The sequence below is a fragment of the Cygnus olor genome, chromosome 5, assembly GCF_009769625.2.
Source record: "Cygnus olor isolate bCygOlo1 chromosome 5, bCygOlo1.pri.v2, whole genome shotgun sequence".
NCBI classification, from domain to species: domain Eukaryota; kingdom Metazoa; phylum Chordata; class Aves; order Anseriformes; family Anatidae; genus Cygnus; species Cygnus olor.
In genome coordinates, this window is record NC_049173.1 from 17,273,800 (window position 1) to 17,300,425 (window position 26,626).

Genomic DNA, 26,626 nt, shown 5'->3' on the forward strand with positions numbered 1-26,626 from the left:
TTTTTTCCTCTGGCGCTGAGGATTTCACAAGTTTTAAAGCGTGAGCCCTCCCCGTGGCTGTGGGGGAGTCTGGGATGTGGAGACAAGTGAGGAAAGGGCACCTGCCAAACATTTGGTAGAGTCATATGGGGAACCTTTGTTTCCTGAATCCCAGCACGGTGCTTTCAGCACACAGCCATTTTCCTCCCAGTCTTTTCAAGTGAAATAAATACTTGCCAGCACAGTGTTTTATTCCAGTCATCGCGAACGGGTGCTAGTAACTGCAGGTTGAAGCTAGGAACCGTACTGCTGTGCTCAGTATGTTACAGAAAATTACTTGAGTGCGTGGCTGAACACAGCACTGTACAGAGTTCCCTTTGCAGTGTATTTTTTTGTCCACCTTTGGGCATTTTGCCTGCCCCAGGGCTTGTAGCCTTTCCTCTCTAAGCCTGCTCAGTCATTTCAGAGTAGCTTCAGGCAGCTGACATTTAAGTGATTCTGACCGAACAATGCACCTCCCTTCCTTATCTCCCCCCAAGATAAAAGGACATTTAAATGAGGTTCACAACATTATTAAACAAATGTGTTTTTTCTCCCCATTAAAAACAAAGGAAGCAAATCTAGGACTTTAAATCTATTTTCTCTGAGCAGTGCAAGAAGTCTGTTCAATAGCTTTCCCCCCACACCCACCTCCCAAGCCCATCATTAGAATCTCAGACCCATGAAATGATTTGACCAATTATTTGAATTACTCAAACTTCACAGACAGGCTTAGGTGCCTTTGATGAACCCGCTGCATTTGTATGCCTTGGAACATGACAACAGCTGTATGTTGAACATCAAATGAATACAGGTCATGCCTGGGGTAAAGGCATGACTGATGGGTGTGCCTGGCATGGCTGTGCATTTATTTTGATTAGTACCATGGGACCCTCCAAGTTCTCTCTCCTCCATTGTTAAAAGAGGCGTTTAGTGTATGTTAGCTGCGCAACCTGATGCCATCTTCAAATAGGGATTTCTCTCTCAAGTGGGGCTTCCTCTTGTGACCTCTGAACTGCCAGTATGTTAAAGGCTTTGTAATCGATGGAGCTCTATATTCTTTGTGGCGTGATTGATTGGGATTCCTTCACACTGAACTTTGTTGTTCTCTTTTGTTTAGGAAGTCCTCCAGCAGCTGATAGTAATGAATTTACCAAATGTTCTAATGATTGGCAAAGATCCTCTTTCTGGTGAGTAGTTTGTTGGGTTCTTCACCTCTCCCCTGTGCTAAATGAAGTCTGTATTTGTTTTATTCTACTTACCTGTGTATACAAGTACAATATCTGATATGTTTGCATATGTCTTACTTATATACACATGTGATAGCGAGTTCTTGCCAAAGCAACAACTGTTTGCTTGAAAGTCATGTCTCTTCGCTTGTTGCTACAAGTGACCAAGAGCACAGTCTGCCATAGAAGAACCATTTGTCCTTCTAGTTTTCATCTCTGCTGTAGCACAATACCAATGCCAAGGACAGTGAATCTGTTTTTACCAAAGAAGGAAAAATGAATGAACCCTGTCAGCAGTGATGGGGAATGACATGGTAACCAGCATCTCCAGAACAAACAAATGGCAGAAACCTTGGCAGAAAATTTCATTGTGCTGCTCTTGGCAGCTGTAGTGTATGTACATACACAAAGGGATTATATCAGAAAAGAATATTAACTTACAGATACTGGGTCACTGAAACTCAGTCCTGACACTTTCGCGGTAAAATCAAGCTGAGAGTAAGGTACCCACTTCTTCAACAAGCACAGTAAACTCTGAAATGCCAGTCTTAATTTTTCTGTACAGGCTACTGTTACAGCTAAAGAAAATATAAATGTAAGAGCTGTTGCTTTTCTCAGTCATATGGACAGTCAACAAAAGCTGGGGTGCTAGCTAGCATCGAGAATGCTTCTGAATAGAGATGTCTGGGCCAAAAAGGCAAACTCTGCTGGCTGTGTCAATGGGAAAGGCTGTCTGGCTTCTTGTAGTGGCTGGTCCTGAGTGACAGCTGGCAGGAGGCTCACAGCACAGTAACCACAGCGTTGGTTCCTGGGGAAGCTGCACACTTGAAAGCTGTCGTGTACTTATGTATAATTTCCCACCGTTGACTTGGTGCTTGTCAGCACCTTAAATCAATCTTTCTTTGAAGAAAGCACCTGATGTGTCTCTTGTAGGAAAGATATTGGCCAGCTCCTGTAATTACAACCAGACGTTTGCCTTATGTTCTGACATCTTTTGAAATGTGGTCTTCTCGTTGTTTTTTTTTATTTATCTGTCACTGACTTACTGTTGACGTTATTTAGGAGAACATGAGAAAGAGGATAAAGAATGTGAGAATATAACAGTTAGATGGCAGAAAATGATGGGGTGTGTGTGTATTAAAAACATGAAGTTCTTGTTTAGCCATATTACATACTGCTTTTGAGAACCAGTTACAGCTTAGGCACTACACAGGTAGCTGTTGTGCAAAGGAAGGCTGGAGATGTGCTTGCTCCAAAGAACATATGCAAGTAGACTTTTGGGGAGAGGATTTCAAAAGAAGCTTGTCTTAATCTTACCCTTAGAGGTAAGGAAGAATGTGCTGAAGAAATTGTTAGGGAAATAACTAGGGGAGTTTTCAGAAAGAGACCTGGCTCAGGGCTGATGGGAAGCCTGGAAAGAAGCAACAGGGAGGAGAGGTGTGCAGAGTAGTTACTAAAACCAACAGAAAGCAGTTCACAAGAAAGCCTAATGCAGGAGTAGGCTGTGTTGCGGGTGAGTGGTAACTGTTGGACTGATGTCTTTGTTGCTGAGTGTTTTGCAGGGAAGAGTGAGAGGAAGGCAGTGACACATGGGAGGAAAAGAAAGTGAAATGAGATACTCTTTCTGTCAGTGAGAGAGCTAAAGGAGGGCTGCAGATTGAATAGAAATGTGAGGACAAAGCAGTCGTCAGCATGGGAAATGGTGCTTTTGGCATGAATACAGAGAAACCCCAGGGAAAACTGACAGAGGAGTGAGGAGGCTGGGCATGACAGCAGTATGGGGAGAAGAGATGAGGCAGATATGAATTATCAGAGGCTAATGCTTAGAAGTGATGAGAATAGTAGAGGAGAAACCTCTTTCTGTCAGTGGTCCAATTCAGGACAGAGTTGGGGAGGCAGGGGAAGGAGGGTCCTGGAGGGAGCATCTGCAGAGGCAGTGCTGGGCGAGGGGCTGTGGGGAGCAGCTGAGGCTGGAGGCTGAAGTCAGGCAGGCAGACTGGCAGGGGTGGATCTCAGAGGCATTGATCAAATCCCAGTTTTTGCTTTCCCTGTGTCATAGGTAAGGTAATCATAGAACGGCTTGGGTTGGAAGGGACCTTAAAGATCATCTAACTCCAACCCCATATCTGAATGAAAGATACATCTTACCTAGAGGAAGAAAAAATTATCACATAATCACATTCTTGGAAAACATAATATGTTGTGTACTGTTTGAACTGGGATGGCTCCTAATGACTTTATTAATTCCTTAGATCCCGGACCAGAGAGCTGCTAAATCATTCCATATGATTCGCTCTGTAATAATTTTAGTGACTTCTTCCTTGTAATGAGCCCACATGATGTTTTACTAAGTATGTTTTTCAGAGCTGTCTGTTCAGCAGTGCAATCTGCAAATTTCACTTTGTCCTAAAACAGCCAAAAGTGGTGTTACATGTTTTAAATTAGGAACTGCACAGCTCTAAAGCTGAGAATGCTGTTCTTGCTATGTAGCTCCCATTTGGCACTCAACATTTGGGACTACGGAGGGCTTCGACAGCTGTATTTGGAACATGAGACTATTGAAAAGACAGAGCCACTGCTACTAAAAATGCGGTTGTAGTTGGGCTTTTGCATAGGAGATGGTGCATGTCTACTAGGTTTAGGAGCTTTACGAGCTTCCACGTACTCTAATCATTTTGTTTCAGGCTGTGGCAGGTTTGCCTACTGCAGTTCATTTGTCCCATAAGCATTACAATTACAAAAAATAGTTCGTGAGAAGATGAAGTCTTTGACTGTTTTCTAGAAAGTAGGGAGCTGAACAGAAACCTGGAAGTTTAGTTAAAGAGTTCAGAAAACTTTTCCAAGAATATGACTTGCAAAATCATGCATCTGACATTACAGGACTTACTCCTCTCACTATGCTGTGCAGTAGACAACTACTACCATTAAACTTCCTCTCTGTTTTTGTCTTCCTCCAAAGTTTTTATTGAACAGTCTTTTCAATTTGCTACTGCACCACCAATTCCTTGTGTTCAATATGAAAATCAGCATATTTTTCATCAGACATGGTTCTTTGGGGGCAGGGGGCATTTAACTTCTTTCAGAACAAGAATGGAAATGAGGTCTTGTTTGCCTGATGTAGGCTCATTTCTGTCTCTTCAAAACAAAAAACTTTGCTATTTAGATCCCCTTTTCATTTTACATGCGAAGTTTGTGAATGAGCAAGCCCCAGATCCCTGCTAGTAAATATCTATAGAAACTGTGTTTCATTAAAATCCTAAAAGATGTGTGCTCCCACTGGGGTATTTTTTCATGTCTGGTTTCCTTCCTCATTTTGTTTCATAATCCTCCAGACACACAAAGGTTCATAAAGTATGAAGTTAATAACAAAACACTGCCTCAGTAGTGTAAATTTAGAATTCAGGCTTTTCTTATCCAGGCTGTTGCTACAGCTGGGAAAAACAGCAGTTGTGTGCTTCACCCCTTCCCAGCTTCTCCACAGATCCACTGGCTGCTGCATGTAGCACTACACAAAATATCATTCTCTCTTGCCTGCTGGAGGAAAATTAAAGAAGGAAAGTACATAAAGAAGCTTCACAGGCTCAAAATTTCTTGTGTTTGGGCTCTTTTGCTTTTTTTTTTCCCATTTTCTCTTACATCTTTCCTTCTCCTCCAACCCCCCTCTCATTTTTTCAATCTTCTGTATCATCTCTGTACCTTCGTCCTCATTTTTTGTTGTCTCCTAATCTGTTTGCCTGCCTTCTCCCTGAATCGTGCCATCTGTTTCTCGCCCTCTGTCTCCTGCGAGAGCAGAGGGGCCTCCTGGCCCGGCGGCACAGGGCGGCTCCTGGGGCACGCAGGTGGTGTTGGCTTTTTCCCCCTTCCAGACAACCCGCTGCTGGCAGCAGATGGGCTTTCTGCATGTCCCCAGGTTGCTGGCTCCATTGCAGGCCCAGATATGTAGCCTGCAAGCAGCCGCCCTGGAATTCTCAAAAAGGTGTTAAAAAGGAAGGAAAAAAAAAAAAAGACAAGCAACACGTCATTTTTTTTTGTTAGCACCTCTCTGTTTAGGTGCTAATTGAATCCAAACCGTTGGCTTCAGCTTGTGGATATCTGTCTGTCGAGAGCTGCCCTAGACCTAAGCGCTTGCTTCCTAGGTTATAGGAGCACGCTTCTGGTAAGGTCAGCTAATAAGGCTGCCAAATGTTAGCTTTTAAATAGTAGCAAACTAATAAACTCGTGATTGCCTTCAGTCTTTTACTTTCTCACTGCTTTCCATAAGCTGCAGTTTAGCTTTCCCTGCCAAAGGGACTTGTGTCTCCCCGGGGTTCTTTTTCTGATGGGAGAGCTCAAGTGGGGACGAGGTCTCTAAGTGGTGTTTCCAGGCAAGGTCAGTCCCTGATGGGAGAGCAGGCTGACCTCGTTAAGTTACCCTGCTAACGGTATTTCACCTCACAGGGTCGTGCAGCATCACCAGTGCATATCTGTTATCTCGAGAGGAAAACAAAGCCTATTGCCTTTGGTGCAGACAGTGTGGTTTGAATGGCTTAAGAAACTTGCCTGACTTTGGGATATATAGATGCACTCGTTGCAAAGTAATTTTCTAAACCGAATAATTCCAAGCCATCAGGCCCACCTGGAGGACAGCTGTGATGCTGTGGTGCATGGATTGGGTTTGGGGACCCATAGGATTAGAGCACCTGTCTGGCATGATCTGGAGTCAGCAGCCGGGTGTCTTCTCCCAGTACCTGCTCCTTCGGTCTCCTGGAGCAGATGTTTCAGTATGTCTGGGAGAAACAGAGGGCCACCGCAGTCACTCGCTCTCCTTCACTTAGCAACTTGCTCTTGTGTCCCATGGGTGTGCTCTGCCTTTAATACCTAGTCTGAATCTGCTCTGAAACTGGTGCAGAATGAAACCAAATGCTGAAACTCTAACAAAAACTCCACTTTGGGGGGGCGGGGAATTCTTCTGACCACACTTAGTATCTCCTTGGGCTAGTGGTGTTGCTGCAGGAACTGTTCATGAAGTAGCAGATCTCTTGGTTTTTTGTGTGTGTGAGATACTGAAATGTTACTTGTATATTAGATTGTAAATTTTCAGAAGGGAGTAAGTCAGATACGTTGCTGGATGTGGGGAGAGGGATCAAGGCAGACTATATGCTTTTCAAAACCAATTTTCAAATATTCTGCAGGGAAGCGAACAATGAAGTTGTTGAAAAGTTGTTAAACAAGTGAGGTACACCTAAGGCCTGCGCAGAGCACTTCTCTTTTAAAAGGACATGAGAAAACAAATTATTTCCGAAGCTGTCCACGTGCTGCTCTGTGAGGTTCTCAGGCTGCAAGTAGGCCCTGTGGAGGCCGCGGGTCGGTGCAAGGCCGGCCACCCAGCCTTGGTCCCACACGTGGCGCTGACAGGCTGTCGGCCCAGCCTAGGGGCACAGCGTTGGTGTGGGGACACGGTGGCACTCGGAAGTCGCCATCTTGTCTGGTCAGTGCAGGGTACGAAGTGGAAATGTTTATCCCACAGTTATGTACCCTGTGTCAGGAAACAGTCATATAGGGATGAGAGAGAACTGTACGTGGACCATTTGTTTCTATCCTGTTCCCCTGTGTGGATGAAGACTGGCTTTTCCAGAACATCTCATTTTGAACCTCAGTTCTTTTATAACTACATAATGAATTTTGATCCTCTGTGAAGCTCCTTGGCATCCACCTCCCTGCATCTACCTTTGATATACATAATTTTCTTTACCGCCCAACAGTCCACACACAAATTTTGTTGAAAGAAGATCTGGAGCTGGCTCAGAGCCACACCAGTTCCCCGTGTGTGGCTTCCTCTCTCCTGACCTTAGGAGGTGGCGCAGGGCTGTCGGCCACAGCAGGATCCCCTGCGGTGACAAACCTGCGTGTCCCTCCTCCCCCCCCCGTGGTTCCAGAGCATATGGCTAGCTGCCTCTCCTCCCTTCTGCAACGCTCATTTTTCATCCCTCTTAGCACATGGGGCTTGTGCTTCAAAGTGAGAACACGCTTTGATGCAGAACCAGAGGCAGCATTAGTTGCTGAAGTATCTCTCTGCTAAAGAGAGGATTTATGTGCACAGAATGGCCTTTGTTTTTTGGGAACACTGAGCAGTAACTACAGACGCAGAATTTAGGATGAGGTTGTCTTTTCAGAGTAACTGTCCTTCGCCTTCTGCCCTGGGTGTCTTTTGGTTTGTCTTTGTTTTTCACACTTGTTAATCACAAACCAAGGGACAAGTATTGGGCATGTGCATAAACCGTATAAAGGAAAAAAAATATTTTTACTGCATGAGCCAAAAAAGAACTCAGAAAATGTGAGGGTAGCACATGGGGGGAAGTCTTGTTGAATTTGGGATTTTAAATAATCCATAAGAGTTGTACTGTCATATGGGAAGTATGGTAACAGTATAATGGGCACATATCTCAACAGGCATTTGTCCAAAGAAGGTATTTCTCTTAAGGAGGATATTTTGGAGATGATGATTTGCAAGTACTTAATTTACATTGCACATATATACTGATTCCCTTTTTTCCTTTCTAGGTAAAAGTATGGATGAAATTAAGAAGCTGCTGTTGTTGGTTCTGGGATGTGCTGTGCAGGTGAACATTTAAAGGCTTGAAAAATACTGGCTTTTGAATCTTTTGAGTCTTTTGTTATTTCTGGGCTGAGAAAAGCCACCCAAAGATCACAGCTCTATGAAAAAATCCCCAGCTCAAGATAAATTGTGAACTAAAATTGTGAAAAAACACAATAGGTGAATGAAGTGAATGCAGGGAAAAAGCACAGGGAAAGGAAGCACAGTTTGCGACAGAGTAACCTCAATGTTACCAGCATTTAAATCAGATGCAGGATATGTACTCTTGCAACTAATTAGCCAACTTTGATAACAGAGTGTGAAAAGATAAGCTTCGAACAGTGTTCTTGATATCAAGATTGGTGGTTTATTTTCTTACTATTTGGAAATGCGTGTGTAGTAGTACACAGTCGATGCAAAACAAATAGATAAGCTAACAGTCTAAACATTTGTTTAATGGAGCCTGATTTTGTTTGCATAATCATTTGGATATTATATGTAGAAAATCTAAGATGAATAACTACTTTGTATATTCATGTGGGGATTTTTATGTGGCATTTGTTAAAATAAATGGACAGGCAATGTATATGGGAAAATCCCCAGAAATAGGCGACAGTTACCAGATAAAGAAATCAGTGTTCTGCCCACCAAACCTCCCTGGTAGTAAACAATAGACGCATCGTGGACTAGCCTTTGCTTATAATTGACCTTGTTTGTAGGTCTGTCTGGTGTTTTTGTCATGCCTTAGGACACTTACCCTGCTCAGCTATGTCAAGTCAATTATGTCAGAGTAACGCTGTCTTCGTATGGCTGCTCTGAACTTCATCTCGGTGCTACATTGCAACACAAAGAACAGAGGTCTGATTTGGCAAGCTGTTGTGCATCCTCAGTCCCCATTTACAGTTCCGAGGTTCTTCCCAGTAACATGAGTGGTGAGACTCAGAAGCAAACCCCAAAGGGACACTGCAGAAAAAGCAGTTAAAAAACTTTAATGTTTAACTTTTCTATTGCCATCCTGTAACCACTGTGCATTGTAATGTAATTAGTGTACAGTTCCTGATATATTGATAGCAGATGTCTGACTTTAAAAACTTTTAGTGAAAGATTTACTAAACTGTTTGTCTGAAATGTCACTCATTTTTATCCAGAAGGTTTCCCAACCCTGCTTTTTATCTAAAGCAGATGTTGATTTTGTCCAACAAGCAAAGCGAAGCATTGATGTGAATAGTATCTAAAGAGATGCATCTTTTTTCGTTGCTAAAGCCATGCAAAATGCAAACAGGAAAGCAGACAGGTTAAATGATGCAATGTAAATGTAGGTCTTGTACTCACCTGGTTTATGTTTGTGCAGCTCCATTAATGAAGCTGTGATAATTTCCTCCAGCTGTTGCCCCACCTCTTGGTCTCTTTGCATTTTAAACTTGTTTATAAAGAGCAAAACCAGCCTTTTAACTTAGCGTTACTTGTACTGACTGTAAAAGACTTGAAATAATTTACAGCATGATTCAGTTCATGCTCCATATGGAGCAACAAAGTGTTATACCTTCTAACATGACAAAGTATAGATCTTGAATATTTTGTCATTAGCAATGTAGTGATTTTTTTTGAGGGGGTGGAAAACGTTGTAGTAAGTTCTAGGATGTAGCACTGTTTCAGGGAGTGTTTTCTTTTAACAGTGTGAAAGAAAAGAAGAGTTCATTGAAAGAATAAAACAGCTGGATATTGAAACCCAAGCTGCCATTGTGTCACACATTCAGGAGGTGGGACTCGCAGTATTTTCAGTTTTCATTTTTCATCCTCTCCTTTCCTTGACTTGATTTATCCATGTTTTTGCTATGTCAATGCTTGAAATTTCATGGTGGATTCATAAACTTCAGAGAAAAAATGATTCTTCTGTGGATATACTATTGTAATGAAATTATAAGGTGAAAATGGTAGGTGTTTTTTAAAATGTCACTGTAGGTGCAGTGGTAAATGTGCTTGCTGCTTATAGGCTATGTAGAAGATATTGTTGTAAGGATATGTGTGCATTATTTTCAAAAAGCATGTCTGGCTTAGGAGCTGAAGTCCCATTTACAGTAATGATATGGGCACGTGGTCCCTTAGTCCTGTGGCCGGTAAGACACAGGTTCCCCAGAGGTGTGCTTGGGTCAGTGGGGCTCCAAGTCTGGTGGTCTTGAAAATCATGCTCTGCAGCTGAAATTAGACACATGCTTTGTTTTTTAAAGAGAAACCTGATTCAATGACAGGTGTATTCTTAGACTTCTAAGATTTCTGTAAAAGGAAGGACTATGTGTGGCTGTTAGGAACCAGCTTGCTTTGGAGATCCAAAGAGAAGCCCTGAGGAAATGCCCTCTGCTTGGGTGTGCCTCACTGGGAAATGGGCACGGGGTGAGGTCTGGTGTCCTGAGGTGCAGGTGTAAAAAGCCTAATGCACTGAGATTTAAGGAACAAAGAGTGGAAGTCTAATTCAGGAACTTTTTCATTAACATTTAAAAAAAATAGATCTGCTTAAAAAAAAAAAGATAAGCACACAAGCAGGAACATTCTTTAACTGACTGAGGTTGAGAGCCTTTCCACTTGCATGGCATTTCTGCTAAATGATTCATATGGAACCAGTGTGAGTAAGGTATCAGTGAAAAGAAACACTGCTAGCAACAACTGGAGATATTTCGAATAGTCCAATCCTCTCAGCTCTATCAGCTGCAAATTGCAAATTCATTGAAAACAGAGCTTCTCTGTCTTAGCAGTTCCTTCTAACTCCTGTAGTGACCACCACAGTGCTTGAAGTAAGACAGTTTCTAACACATTTGTCAATAGGACTTGTGCTTGCTTATACCTGACCACTTCTAAAAATCATCTGTCTTCATAATTTAAAAAAAAATATAAATACTGGAAGTTGCTGGGTAGTGTTAGAGTTAACCTAGTCAATGTCTGTTATTTCAAACCTGTTTTTGGTGAAATGTGGTATGCCTCTTAACAGATCAGTAGGAGAACCTGGGAGAAGCGCCACATCCAGCAAAAAAAAATTAAAAATCAACCAGTGGAAACACTTTTTTTTTTTTTTCCCCTTGTGACTAGGTGACTCACAACCAGGAGAATGTCTTTGACTTGCAGTGGCTGGAGCTTCCAGACATGGCCCCAGAAGAACTGGAGTCTCTCTCCAGGAATATGGTTTTCCACCTCAAGAGGCTTATTGATGAGAGAGACGAGTGCACAGAGGTACCTCAACTTCTCACTCTCTTATATAGTGCTGATATGGAGCAGCACATGCAGGCTCTCTTCCCTCTGTTGTCTTGTTGTTTTTTATGTTAACTGGGTTTCTATTTGTTCTAAACCTTTGAACTACACCTCTGAAAATCTGTAGAAAGATTGTCTTTTTCATTCACATATAAACACTGAAGTGTGATGAAATGATTGGTAAGAAGAGTGCATGCAGTAAAGAGACCAAAGCATTTGAAGTTGACTTTGTCTTGAGATTTTTATCTCTGCATGTCTGCTCAATTGTTCATCTTCGTGACTGCTTGCCTCTCTCTCCAGTGATATCTACCATCGTGGGTACCAGTGTCTTCGCTTGCTTTTTTTTTTCTTCCTGTGTGAAACAAGGTCTATCTGTTGCTGACTCATAAGTTCATCTTACTTCAGATCTCTGCAGGAGGCTTCTCCCCTTCTTTTTAGCCTGTTAATCTTCTGTCATGCATTTGACTTTGTGAATGTGTTGGTTAAAATTGTTAGTTGTTACAATTTGTATGAGTTCTCCAAGCAAAATAGGCTGCTTATTCTGAGCATTGGAAGGGAAGTGTTTTAGTGGTCTGAGCATGGTGGAGATTGCTTATCTCTTCTGTGTAACCTTCCCACCTATCAGCTGAATTCTGTATAATGACAGGCTAATAATTTTCTACATTTTTACATCATTTTTAGGTGCTTGAAAAACAATGTTTAATTATTACTATATTTATCCCACTACCCTACATGCTTCTCTGTATTTCCAGGTAATTGTAGATCTCACACAAGAGAGGGACTATTTACAATCTCAGCAACCCCCAAGTCCTCTGAAAGCACCAACTCCAGATTCTTCACCAAACACAGCTAGCCCTCTTTCTAATGAAGACAAGCAACACATTGCAGTTGAGCTGGCAGACACAAAGGCTAAACTGAGAAGAATTCGACAGGAACTGTGAGTCACCTGTGACTTTTGCTTCTAGAGAGACTTGTGTATTGTGCATCCTGAGTTGCCTATCAGCTTCAGTATATTGACTTCCATGAGAGCTCTCAGTATCATGTCTTTCACAATTTTATTCGTATTAGTAGGATGCCTGTATGGATGTTCCATCTTTCTTCTTTATTAACTGTTCTTTAAATACAGAGTGATGGCTACTTTTTCTTTTTGTCTCTCATCTCTGTCTTCCCCGTTTTAAAATGTTAGTGGTTACCTGCACTTTTTAATTATTAGTGAGAAGTCCAGAGGACAGTAAAGCTAGCTATGATGTCAGTAGCACCATTAAGCACCAGACTTCGAACAGTTGTACTTAATATCAAAAAACGAACAAACAAAAAGTTGCAGTTTCACATCTGTGATGTATGCGGTATCACAAGAAAACATACCTTACTTTTATGAAGCTGTCATGTCCTCAAGGAGGCTCCGTGTTCAGTATATGCTAGGAGGTTTCTATCCTTTCCGGTTTCCCAGCAGGATCCATGCATTCAGTATTGTTTCAGAACAACAACGAAAATATTTCTTACTAAGTTTTTTCTAATCCTTTTCAGGGAAGAGAAGTCTGAGCAGCTTGTCGATTCTAAACATGAAGTTGAGCAGCTCACACTAGAGCTGCAAAAAATAAAACAAGAGGTAAGGTGGGCTTAATTCACTGTGACAGACTTCCCTATTTAAAAATGCCTCTTTCACTGTGAAACTAAAAATGCTGTTCTGTGTATTTTTAATTAGAAGAACTCGAGTTACTCCAGCAAGCTGTTTGACAATTATGACTATGGCATAGTGATGATACACTTTCTACTTAACTGGTGAGAGCAGTCTCATCTGTTTAGCTTGCAAATAGCCCAGTAATGCCTGAAGCTTTTGCAGCACCAGGCATTGGAAATGTTAGAGTCTTGGCAGGCTGAAGTACATCTCAGTCTTATAGAGACTGTACTGGCTAGTAAGAGAATTCTCCTACTCCTGCACCAGGGGAATGTTATTTGCCTACTCTTAAAAACAAACAAACAAAAACCCATAAGTTTAAAGAACATGTTTTCAGCTTGGATTTTTCTCCCTGCTTATCCCTCGTGTCTCTCAGAATATCCATCTGGCCTCAGATGCTCGCTCTGCCCGAGCATATAGAGATGAACTGGACTCCCTGAGAGAGAAGGCAAACCGTGTGGAGAGACTTGAGATGGAACTTGTTCGGTGCAAAGAGAAACTTCATGATGTGGATTTTTACAAAGCTCGCATGGAGGCAAGTGAAAATCAGGACAAAGATTTGCTGAGTAATCCATAATGTTTGGCTTTCCTTGTGTTACCAGTTCATGTGTCATTTGTCAGAGAGCTGACTGCAGCAAAACATGAGAGCAAGTGGAAATTTCATAACATATGTTATAGTTATTGACTTAGCAACATCAAAACTTCTTTCAGTGGTAGGAAAGACTTGGTGCACACAAAGAATAAATACCCATTAGTTTTAATAAAGCCTGCTTAGTGCAGCGTTACATGGCTAAACAGGACAGACCTTTTCTGGATGCTTCTACAAGATCCAGACCTTCAGTCTAGCCTTGAAAATTTACTCTTAGGTAAAATGTCTGTGTTCCAGACTTGATCCTTTGACCAACGTCTTAAATGTCATATGTAAATGAGCTAAATGAATGTCTGGGTATTTTTCCTTAAGGCTTTGTAGCAGCTGCAGCTGTTTCTTAAAGCGGATGGGCATTTTGAAGCATGACCTCAGATGACAAACTCTAGCCACCCCTTTTTTGCAGCTGTTGCTTGTAGTAGAAAGAGAAAACTTGGATCTTCCCTAGGGTCCTGAGTAGGGTATATCAGTGAGAAGTGCATACCTGTGTTCCAGTAGTAATGACAGTTATTCATCTTAGTTACCTGCAGCTATGCCCATCCTGCAATTACTAGATAATTTAGGTTGGAAAGGACCTTGGAGATCATCTAGACAAACGCATTGCTCACAGCATGGCTGACCTTAAATTTAGGTCAGGTTGCTCTTATTTTTTTCCTTTCGCTCCTTTGAGCCCTTCTCACCTCAGCTGTCAGTAATCCACATGTGTAACGCTTCAGCGTATTCATTCAAATAAATATCCAGACTTGCTAAACACATTGAGGTTCTGTAATTGACCTCCCCCCTCTCCCCAACTATAATTAGATAAAATCCCAGGTCTGAGATAGAAGAGCAATATTGAGACTCACGTTTGTCAGGCTGGGAACACAAATGATTTCTGCTCTATAAACCCTACTTTGTAGGTATTTCTTTTTCCTCTCTAACCTAAGGGGCCAGCTAGCTCTTGGTTCTTATGAATAGGTTCACAAAGATGGCTGGTTATTAGATGAAGTAATAGCCTGCAAAAGCCTGCCTCCGTGCTCAGGAATTCCCAGTTTACATTAGAGGGTATGAAGCTCTGCCTCTCTCTGTCTTCCTCCCTCAAGCTGGCAAATCAGTCATGCATTAACCTGGCACACTAGCTCTCAGTATAGCATCCTGGTCATGCTCTTTTGACTGTGCACTGAAGTTGCTTAGCTTCTAATGTAGTGTAGCTTAGTGTAGTGCTAGGACAAGGGGAAACGGCTTTAAACTAAAAGAGGGGAGGTTTAAATTAGATATAAGGAGGAAATTCTTCACTGAGAGGGTGGTGAGGCACTGGCACAGGCTGCCCAGAGAAGCTGTGGATGCCCCATCCCTGGAGGCGCTCAAGGCCAGGCTGGATGGGGCTTTGGGCAGCCTGGTCTGGTGGGAGGTGTCCCTGCCCATGGCAGGGGCGTTGGAACTAGGGAATCTTTAAGGTCCCTTCCAACCCAAACCATTCTGTGATTTTATGATTCCACCTCCTGTTCAGAGATTTTAGCTGGAGCTGGGAGAAGTTAGTTTTTAGCCTTGTCTTCATCTAAGGGCAAGGGCATAGTTATTTCTTTTCTGGAGTTCTCAGCCTCCTTGCTTGTCCTGGAGCCAGCAGTCTTCTGTTCTACTGTCTGCATGCTAATCTTGCTGTCATTCAGTAAAGAGACCTCTGCTTCAGTTCCTATTCTGTTCATTTTTTTTCACTCCCTCTTTCCACCCTGGCAGTTTTTGGTGAAAGCATTGAGTACTGGAGATGAGTGTTGTCTTTCCAAGGATACCTCCCTGAGATATAGTAGCAGATGGGACAAAGAATATTTCCCATCAATATTGCACTTTTCTAATTCTGGGGAACAACGTGGCCTATAGCGAAAGTTGTTGCTGCCATAGACACTGACCTCTTGTAATATGTGGCAGGATCGCACAGCTGTTTGCAGGCTGTTCTTTGGTCTAGGATAGCCAGAGTGTTTCACATTCTCACCACTCCCTCTCTTGATCAAGCCTTGGCGCAGCCATCAACTGGCAGGTTTGTGCAGTGGCAGCGTGAGGCAAACTTCACTGGTTTCATGCTGGTTCATTCAGGGGTTTCCATGGGGCACTAGCCTGTCTTTGTTATGGTCACAGAGTAACACAAAGGCTGTGTGTAGTAGCCAGTATCCAACTCTCCGTGGTCCCTCAGTTTTCTGTCAGTCTCTCTCAAGTCTTGCACCTATCTAAAAAGAGGACTAAAGGCTAGGGTTCAGTTCAGTGTCTGCTCAGATTCCTTTCATTCCTTCAAAAACTGTTAGGTTTACCATTCCAAGTTGTGTAGGATCTATGCAGAGGTGCATGATGGTGGAGATTTTTACCACTAGACTGTACAGTGCCAATTCATCTTGTGGCATTTACTGGTGTGGTTGGCCTCCTGAGCTCCACATCTTAAGACCTGAACTAATTTCACAGAGGCTCAGCAATGAGTAGGTGTGTAAGGTACGGTGTAAGGCACTTTTCTATGCTAGTAGGATACCTTACGGCTCATAGGGTCTTGACAAGGTTGTTAATAAGCAGTGCCAAATCAATAAGTGAGAAGAAAAAGTGTTTTTAACTTTGTGCATCAGTGCAGAAAGCTATTAAGTGGACACTTGAAAATCTCTTCCTTCCTGCTGTTCACATACACATTTGGTAGTTTGGGCAAATAACATGGGAGGTGCTCTGTGTATGATACCGTGACGAGCTTTAGAAATTGTGAGCAAGCTTTTAAGTAGTTTCTGAAAGCACGTAATACAAATCATTTCTGGCAGCAGGAAGAGATTTAAGGAGCTATTGCAGAAGGTAGTGCAAAAGGAGCAAGTCTTTCTCTGTGTGAACCTAATACATGTAAGCACGTGCATTGTTTTCGTTCTCTATTTCTTGACAAAGTTTTTCTGAAAATACATTCTAGTTTGACCATTGTCCAAGGAACATGGAGATGAATATGCTCTAGACATCTTCCTGCTGGGGTGGGTTATAATGAGTTCATAACTGTGAATGTGGAGGAGCAGGCTTAATGCAGGGCTTCCTCAATAGAGGTGCTTCTCTTCAACATAAAGCTTCCCTCTGGAATTCCTCTCCATTTGTGGTGCTCCAGAAGATCAGATTATTTTCAGAGGCCAGAGAGTCTGCCTTGCCCATTGTTCCTCCTTCTCACTGCAGCCACATTGCCACACAGGATGATGGGAGGAATTTCTGTGAACAATTTAAAAAAGCAAAAACATCTCTTGTGTATTTTCATATAGCTGTCCGAGGCAATGTTTGATTGTCACAAGATGTTAACTGTAGCATGGCTTGATAGGGGCAACCTCTGAACTGCCAGAAGGGAGTGGTTTGAACTGTGTTTAATAGCTAGGTCTGGATATGTGTGCAAATTCTTCAGTTTCAGATTTAAACGATCTGATTGCTACTTTAGTTTCTGAAAATGTCTTCCAGTAGCAACACACCCTGATTGTGCAACCACTTACCCCCAGAGTTAATTGTAACCATATGAGCATGTGATGCTATTCTTAAAGCTATTTCAAGGCACAGTGATACAGGATAGGAACACAATATATAATTTATTTCAGCGACATAATTACAAAAGCAGGATTATGTATGTTGCATATTAAACTATCACAATTTAAGCAATATAAAGCAAAGTAGTTTTGAATCTCGCCTATTTAATTGAGTGTATTTTCAAAACAATTATTGCTGTTGACTTAAAAAAAAAAAAAAAGGCAACTCAGTTTAAAAAATAAATTTATAGCTGCAAAAAAAACCAACAACACATAATTCCGGTGAAAGCATCACCACACCATGACCACCCGCTGAATTTTTGACTAACAAGCAATTTGTAGATGGACACATTCTTAGGTTGACTGTCCTATGCAGTGAGCTCTGTGAGACGTTAGTGCTGACATGTTGTAGTTAGAACAGTTCTGCCTTCCAGGCTTTGAGATGGAACTCTACGAAGATCCCATGGAGTAATTATTTAAATTACATGAACTTTTCAATGTTAAGACAACCTCAGATCGTGGTTACACCAGTGAGCAATGTTGACCTCGCCATAGCAGGCATTTCCACCAGGTTATTAATTTAAGATTTCATCAGAACTGCTTTGAACTGACGTGTCTACCCCTCCTGGGCACTCAATGGAAAGTGCTTGTCTTCCGTATATTGCAGCTCCCAGTGCTGTGTGGTTTGTACCGGAGCCTGGATATGTGTGTGTACTTGGAAGATAGCTTGACTCTTCATGAGACTCTGAAATAACTAGTTCCTGCTTGGTAAGCTGTTTTGGGCATAGTTCTGAGGCTGTGTTTTTGAGGTCAGACTCAACCTTCCTGCTTAGGGCTGTGGTCCAGATTGAGTGTGACAGTCTAGCAAAGCGAACTGGTCATGTTGCCGTTTCATTACGGGCATTCTGGCAGCTTAAATGACATTCAGCACATTTTGTGTTGTGTACTTCCTCTGGTCTGTCATCTGTGTCAGCCTTTTTAGTTTGCCCACCCTGAAGTGGCATGGTTAGCTCAGACTTGGCCCTAAATGTTGTTTCTATAAAATTAGTGTTTCATTATTATTATTATTTTAGTTACATGCAGACTCAGACATTTTAATTGTGGTAGATGAACCACTTCACAAGCACTAACAGACTTGTCCTTTTTAATGCTGCAGTAGTGAGGAAATTATTCTACTTGTATTTTGCAAGTTTGTAGCTGACCCAGGGAGAGATCAAGGGCAGTGTGGTATGCATAAGGTAGACTTCCATACAATGCCATCTACAGTGAAGATGTAGCAAACAACTAAGGTTGCTATATAAGGCTCTTAAATCATGTCTCCCCTCTAGTATCAGAAGGCAAGGGGAGTAACTGTCACTAGACAGTCTTAACTTGTGCTTTGCAGCTTTTTTTTTTTTTTGCATTTTTTTTTAAGATAGCTGAGCCACATGAGGCTTTTAAAGTATGATTCTACCCCCCAAAAACGCGAAGGTTGTTGCTGGTTAAGCAGTGAAAGCAATTTGCTCATGCCTGGTGATCCTTCAGGCATCTACTTGGTTTGGATGTTTGTGGTCTGAGAGAGCAGACATGAACACTGATGTCAGCAGAGACTTTACATTTTGAAGACTGTTGTCCAGGAATAAACTTGTCAAGCCATACGCATTTCATCCTGCCTGCATAAACATTTTGTCGTCTTGCATGTTTAATTGAAGCAGGGGAGGGGAGTGGAGGAAGGGAACAAAGGGCGAAAGAAAATGTCTTTAGAAATTGAATGGTCTGCCTCATACCCTATTGTAATGCTTCTGGGCAAAAATCCTTCCTGTACCCATTTAATCTTATAAATGCTGATGTGTTCCTGACACAGAAAATGGTATCTATGGTTCAAGACTTATGGAATTATCATAAAGAGTAAAAGCAGTGAGGTGTATTACAACCTGAAATAACATATAATATAATGAGTGTGTTTAAAACATGAACAAGGACACATGGCCAGATTTTATGCTTTGGACATTTCTTATTTCTGGAGTTGAGATATTTGAATGCCGAGTTTCATCTGTTGCTTTGCTAAGAGTTCTCTGTAATTGTTTCTAATGTTGTGGCTGCAGCTGAGTTAAACTTTTACTCAGTAAAAAGAGATCCAACAGCTTTAGTGGGTAAATGACATGGCTTGTGCAGTTAATGCTCATGTGTTTATTTGGGAGGGCGGGGTGGGGGATGTTAAGTGATAAGTGTAAAACAACTTCTTTTGTTTAACTGATTTAAAATTCTGTTCATGAGAGAGAAACTTTGTTGAACAGACATTTATATGTGAGTGTACAGAAACAGAGATATGGACATAGTGATATTGATGGATAATGCTCCCCAACATGCTTTGAACACACTATAACATTTCTTTAAAATAAATATAATGTAATTTGTAACTGGGAAAACTGAGTCAGGGACTGCAGTGAGTTGACTAGGGAAGTGGCATTATGACAGTGTAACTGGATCTGAACAGTTCTTCTGTCTTCAGTCTTTTTGGTGCACTTCTTGATCTAGCCCTATAAAAAGAAAAAGAAACTCGATTAGATATCTAAAATTCAGGAAAACACAGTAAGGAAAACATTACTTTCATTAGTGACTCACGGATAATTAAACATGGAATCGTCTCCCATTAAAATATCAGGTTAAGTCATTTTTATAAAACAAAGAAACAAGTCAAAATTTTTCCTGTATTTTACAATGTCAATTTATGAAAGTCACTTGGTCTTTGAAAAGTCACTTAATGCAAAGAGGTTAACAACATTACTTTTTCTCTCTAGGAGTTAAGAGAGGACAACATCATATTGATTGAAACAAAGGCCATGCTAGAAGAACAGCTAACAATGGCAAGAGCTCGTGGTGATAAATTGCATGAATTGGAGAAGGAGAATTTGCAGTTGAAATCCAAACTTCATGATGTAGAGCTGGTATGCTCTCTCTTTTTCATTTTGCTATTTTTTCAAAGTTCTGTTTCTATGCTATGTCCCATAAGTTGATGCCTGAGAAATCAGTGGAGACAGGCAGATAAATCAACAGTGCTGTTAAAGATGTCTGTAGTTTGAACTTTGTGTACATGCATTCTTAAAATATTATAACATTAACAGTTTAAATATTGCCAGTGTTACTGTGTGAGACAGTTTGACAAATGTGATTTCATGCAAGGAGGTATATCACAATTTTAAAATAGAGATTGCTTTCATATATACCGATAAAGTAGATGTTAGTATCTGTCAGTTAAGTAGAAATCTGTTAGATATAGGAAATTAAATCTATTGCAACAAATGATCTATTCTTTTTTGCTGGAAACAAAACCCACAGCAATCACAGCGATTTGAAGAATCCATTGCTGCTGTGATGAGAAACTAAATTTTGGAATTTTTTCTATTACATAAATCAGAGACATGGTCTATTGCTTCATAGACAAGGAGATCTACGAAGTGGCAGATTGTCTGCAAACAAAAAGAAATGTCAGATTTTATAATCCCACTAATAATAAAAATACTTTTTCATCTCTCTCTTGTATTTTACTTAACAGTTTGCCTTTTGCCACTATGTTTTGAATTATTGCGGGTTTAACTGTATAAAAACAGGGTATATTGGAAAGACATTGAAGGTGCTGTGTTTATTGACTTCCAAATAAAGGGTAACATGACACTTCAGCACTTCCAAAGTGGCTGGTGATTTTGCATGCTGCTTCTCTGGGTGACTTGATGAAATTTTGGGTAATATTTTCTCAAAATTTGAGACCCTTGAAGTACAGCTTCAGGTCTCACAAATGTAAATGACCAAAGTAATTATTGGAAGCAATGGTAGCCTCATTTTCTGGATTTGTTTTCTGGATAATTGAAATCCCCCTAATTATGAGGCCAAATACCTACTTGCTGATCCGTGTGACTGGATCCACATTTGACATGAGTCGAAGAAGCTCAGTAGAATTCAAGGTTATATTTTCAGTGTCTCCAGAGTGCCGATGCATTTTGAAGAGCTTAGCTCAGGATACATCTTGAAGCCAGCCAATCTTACCGGTCCTGTTTTCTTACCAGTTTTCATTCATGTGTGTCTTGCACAGGATCGGGACACAGACAAGAAGAGAATTGAAGAACTTCTAGAAGAGAACATGGTCTTAGAGATCGCCCAGAAACAGAGCATGAACGAATCTGCACACCTAGGCTGGGAACTAGAACAGCTGTCTAAAAGCACAGATCTTGCAGATAGTGAGTACCAGCTGGTGTAGCTGCTGTTGTGCTTCTGTTTGTGGTCTCTGAAAGAGTAGAGAGGTTGCTTGTCTGCAAAGGGAACAAGAGACACCAAGCTGGCTGGTTCATTTTGACAAGTTCCCTTGCTGAGCCACCTGACTTTGAACATAGTTTGGGGGAACTTATAAAATGCATTTCTCCTAGCTTCTTTTGCTTTCTTACGAAAACATTAAAATGTCTTCCTTTTATTTTGTTTGTCACTGAAAGAGTGACTTTAAGTTAAATGATAAAAGAATAAATTAAAAAGCAAGGTTTGTAAATGACACAGCAGAAATGTCATACTGAACATGGGATATTTCTAACTGAATGGCTGCGAGGGAGTCTGTGATCTTTAGTATTCTTTAGTACAATTAGTACAGACAATTAGCACAGACAATTAGCTGGTCTTTAAGTTCCAGGAAGTAGCGTATGCTGAAGTCATTTATTTTTACTAGGTACTGAAAAATGTGTATGGGTAGAATAACTGGCTGATTATTTTTTTTGAATGGTTGATTTGATTTCCATAACTACCACAAATGTAACTAATGCTCACTTCACTAGTCAGGCCTTATCATTGGTTTCCGTGTCTAACATTCATTCTGTTTATACCAGCCTAAACAACAATGCTAAAGGGAACTTGGGAAATGCAAAATATTTCATGCAGTTCAGTGTGCAGATTTTATTGATTAGTCACCTGATTCTGCTAAGACTTGTGTATTTGTCTTTGTGTACCAGAACAGTTTAAATGAAGACAAAGGAATAAATTTGAGTAATCAGATGTTCAGTTTTACCTAAGTTTTCACTAGCTTTTGGAACTGCATCGTCCTTGGTGTTTTCACAAATACTTCTTAGTGTTTTACTTTCTGCCTTCATTTATTTCCTCTTATGGAAGTATGAAAGGGTATCAAAGTCTATTTTGCTATTATAATAAAATATGCAGCTAACACTTTTAAAGTGCTTTCAGGAGAGTTAGGAAAGTAAGTAGCTTTTAAGATGGTTATCTGTTCAGGTACTTCCCTATTTATTAAAGGTTTTAATTATCATCTGTAGAAAGGGGTTCTATTTTAAATAAAGTGTTTACTTAACAGTCAAGCTGAAACGATAAGGATCTAACTGCAATTATCTTCATAAAAGTGAATCTTAAGGACCTAGAAAAGAACATATTTGTGAATTGATTAGTGCCACCTTCTGATTCTCATGTTTCAACAGCTAGAAAATCCTTTGTGTTTGAATTGAATGAATGTGCTTCAAGTCGCATACTGAAGCTAGAGAAGGATAATCAGAGCTTGCAGAACACAATCCAAGAGCTGAGAGATGCCTCCTTGACCTCCAGAGAGAGCAGTCTAAAGTTTGTGGAACTGGAAAAGGAAAATCAACAGCTTAGCAAAAAGGTAATCCTTGTTCACAGGAACAAACAGAGCTCTTGGGTTTTTGAACACAGCGTGTGCAGAGTTTTACAGCATTCCTGAATGATGAGGGATTGGAGGGAATTCACCAATGTTCTTCAGTAAGACTGAGGATGTTTTTGGGCCCTTCTAGTTAATCTTATTCTAACAGTGGTATATTCTATCTTCTTCTACTTCACTACTTCACTACTTAAGTACATCATTGTAAGCAAAAGTGATTCTTCCTGTTTCATAAAAGCAGTACTCATTTTCCAGTCAGACTGTACTGTCGATTTTGTCCCTTTTTGTTGTCTTATGGCAGTCAGTAGTGCTTTCTCTGCCAGTCGAGAAAGCCCTGGCCACATTGAAATTTTTTTGTTCATTTGAAAGTTTTAATATTTCTATGCAAGTCAAATAAAACACACAGGTGAAATCAACTTAATATATTTTTAAAGAAGTCTTTTCTGCCAATAGTCCTGCATCAGCTCTTTCTCCTTGTCTCGTCCTTTTGGCTCTTAGATACTCTCACTCTCTGCAAAGACCTGGCTTCTTTCAGTCACTGGTAACAAACACGCAGGTTGTAACTTTTTAAATGTATTTTTATATATATGTCTGTGTTATGCTCTGTTGTTAACTTATTACAGTTAGTTCAAATGCCCTTGTCTTTGTGAAACACAGTGTTGGGTTCACGTCCAACTACTAGCTCCGTTTTCGTCTGGCTGTTGACTTGCATTCTGAACTCCGATGAATTGAGCCAAATGCCAGCAGGGAAATGATGCTTGCTATTCTGAATAATTTCCTTGACAACTTTTTCCACATTCCTACCTTTGCTAAGTCACCCAGAATATAAACCCCATTTCTCTCTTACCCATTGCTGCTGTGTCCTGTGTGTATGACATTAATACAAGGATTCCAGTCCCCTCTGGCCTGCTTATGGGGCAATTGAACGCTTTACAGGACAAGGGGAGAAAGAATCTTGATATGAAATGCTGGTCATGGATTACTAGATCAAAACTAGAAGAGTGTCATATTCTCTGCCAAGGAGAACAGGGATCTGTCACTGAATCAATCCATCTTCTGGAGAGATTCTTTTGCCACCAAGTTGAGAGACCAGTTCTGCTTCTTGCCTTTCTTCTGTGCACAAAGAAAAATGCAAAAATTCAGTTCAGTGTACTCCTCCTTCCACACTCCCATTTTTGACCTGTTGTATATGAGTAATTCACTCCAGCTCTAATTTACATGCTTAAAATTTGAGATCAAGAAATATAAAACAGTCAGCAGATACCTGTGGCGTACAGCAATTTAAGTAATTTAAAGAGCTGTGGTCAACCTTTGGCTTTGCCTCAGGCACATTCCTGTGGGCACCTCCAGTTATGGCACTGTTTTGGTGCCAGCAGTTGTGATTCCAGCATTAGTCTGATGTTTTCAGTGATGATGAATGTGTTGACATGGTAGGGTCATCTACAGGGCTGGTAGTTAAATAAGACAACACCCAGTAGTGGGAAATGCCTGTGAGGCGTGAAGGGGCCACTGTACACATCAGACCAATGAGAGAAAATGGCAGTTAAAAATACCGCTATAGAGAGCAGCTGAAATGTGTGGAAGGGTATAAATCAAGCTCTACTAGAGAGACAGAGAATATGATGGGATCTGACTTAAGTCTGTAAGTTCTGACTCAATACCACAGGCCGCTCGAGTTGCTGACTAGCTTCACATTTCCCATTCAGGAAGATTTGGGGAAAAAAAATCCGCAGTATTATTCTGTACTCTGAGAGACATACAGTTGTGTCTCAGTGTGCAGAAACCTGATACATGATAAGTAAAAATAATCCTGATTTGAGGTGTTTGTTTGCGTTTGCATTTTTTAATCTTCGCTTCCTCCACCATTCTTCTGTATTTCTCTGACACGTGTATCGTCTTAATTAGAGGGTATGGCTGCCCACGGGGGAAGTCTCTATAACTAATGACAGAGTGGTTACTCTGCAGAGGAGAGGGCAACAGTTCTCAAGGACTGTTAAAGACACTTAGTATGAACTCTGATTTCATTCTGGAGTTTACACAGAGCTAGAGAGAGAGGGTTTTTCTCAATTTTGTGTGCCTTTATGTGTGTATGTGTATTTTTTAAAAATAAACTTTCCTGAGATACATATAGTAAAGTCATTTAACTGGAGTCAGATTTCATCCGCTGTCTGAGAGTTTCGAGAAATGTTACCAGAGTATGCTTTGCTATCTACTGCTTGGAAGGATCATGTAGCCAAACTGGATTATTTAAATAGTACAAGGGGAGATGATATGAAGGAAAAGTCCTCTACATCTGTTTGTTTATTTCTCTCAATGTTTTGAGAGAAACTATTAAAAGAAAAGCAGCCCAAGTATCTGTTTTCCCTGCACTCCTAACTCCTTAAACCAAAACAAGTTGTAAACGGTAGTTTCTTACTTGTCACCAGTATTCTAGGAGGTGCTAATGAAGACCAGCTATTGCTGAATTACTGAGTTTACGTTCCAGCCTTCTCTGAACGGCTCCTTTGAGACCAATGAACCTTAACGTGGTCACATTTCTAAATGTTAAGCCATTCTTATCTTCAATCTGAGCAGCCCCTGCTTGTTTAAACACTTCCTGTAATGAGGCACATGTTGATATAGGCAGAGCCTAGCCTCTAGCTATTTCCCACTTGTGAGAATTATTGTTAATACCTTTTTCATTGGCATTTTCACTGTTGGCAAAGTTCGTGATACCAACACAAAAAAAATAGCCAATATTTATGCACAACTGAAGGTTTTCACAGCACTTTACAAGGATAAAGAGGAGTATTTCCTGAAATGGGCAGCCTACCTCTCTGAATCTCATGCTTCTAAATACTAAAGTAGTGCTGCTTTACTGTTCTCAGTTCATTATTTGTACAGCTTTCAAAGTGAGGTACTAGGAAGACATCGTTCATTGTAGGGCCCTTATTCACAGATCATTGAAATACAGCATTGTTACCTGCTGGGAAAACAGGGGACTGACAGACCACAGGGACAGGGACGGTAAACTTGGAAACTTCAGTGCTTTTCCTCTGTTCCTGACTGTTTAAATCCTGTTGCTCACTGAATTGCTGTAATAACCTTCTCAGTGTCCACTGTTTGAGTAGGGCCATCAGTGATGGAGAAGACAAGTCACTTAGAAAGGCGAGCACCAGAAACTGTAGCCACTGACAGGAGCAAAACAGTGCACTCAGGCAGGTGAACTGTTTTTCACTGCTGTACCTTGCTGTGAGAAAATTCAACAGTCCCTTTCACCCTCTTAAGAATGGCAAGCAGCAGAAGAGAAAGATTTTTATCCATCAGCCATAGTCCTCATCTCATTCCTCTCAGTTCTTCAGAATACTTTAAAGTGTGAACTGTGTGAGCTTGTATCAAGCTGTGACCGATAGGTTTTTGTGTGTTCTCTCCGCACAGATTGAGAAGTTGCAAAATCAAATTGAAAAAGAGAAGCAAAGTAATCAAGATCTGGAAACCTTGAGTGAAGAATTGATAAAAGAGAAAGAACAGCTGCAAGTTGTCATGGAGACACTAAAAGCCGACAAAGACAGACAGGTGCAAACTTTACGAATGTATTCTGAAAGCATATGCTCAGTAGTGGTAATTTGCTGATGCCTTTTAGAGCCTCTAGTTCTCTCAGGGATATAGGGCAATTTGAGAGCTGTTGCATGTAGGCTCAACTTGTTCAAATGTAGGTAAAATATTTCTTTGTGCAAAAAAGCCCAATATGATTTGGTAGCCACTACTTCTCCTGTTGCCATAAGGGCATCTTCAGGCTGTTGTAAGAGCAGATCTTTCCTCTTTGTGAAAAAAAGCCCTGGATCTTACTAAACGGGCACTGCCTGATTTTAAAATGTGCAAATAAAATCCCTTTTTATTGCAGAGGAATCTGCCAGTTGGATGTCCTGAATGCTTTTTCTTTCTTTAAAAGATGATGAGAAAACTTTTACATCTTCTGGATTGATATTTTAAATGTCCTTCAGCTTTTAATGTTGTCTTGCAGTTCATGTGCAATGCCTTGAAACTATTATAGGTTCGTGCAAAGTATCATCTGCATTAAGTAGATCAATGAAGAAAATACATACACAGATCATTGGTGGCTGGGA

General features: G+C 40.9%; 1 protein-coding gene across 3 annotated transcripts in view; it reads left to right on the forward strand.

The window, feature by feature from the left end:
* Positions 1–26,626, forward strand: part of CCDC88C (coiled-coil domain containing 88C) — a 91,581-nt gene that overhangs the window by 36,424 nt on the left and 28,531 nt on the right. For all 3 annotated transcript variants that reach the window (XM_040559807.1, XM_040559808.1, XM_040559809.1), the window contains 11 exons: positions 1,139–1,208; positions 7,788–7,846; positions 9,498–9,581; positions 10,903–11,043; positions 11,814–11,998; positions 12,589–12,670; positions 13,116–13,274; positions 19,660–19,806; positions 20,949–21,093; positions 22,324–22,505; positions 25,938–26,075. In XM_040559807.1, coding sequence (XP_040415741.1) covers positions 1,139–1,208; positions 7,788–7,846; positions 9,498–9,581; positions 10,903–11,043; positions 11,814–11,998; positions 12,589–12,670; positions 13,116–13,274; positions 19,660–19,806; positions 20,949–21,093; positions 22,324–22,505; positions 25,938–26,075 — 1,392 coding nt within the window. The remainder of the gene's footprint in view (positions 1–1,138; positions 1,209–7,787; positions 7,847–9,497; positions 9,582–10,902; positions 11,044–11,813; positions 11,999–12,588; positions 12,671–13,115; positions 13,275–19,659; positions 19,807–20,948; positions 21,094–22,323; positions 22,506–25,937; positions 26,076–26,626) is intronic.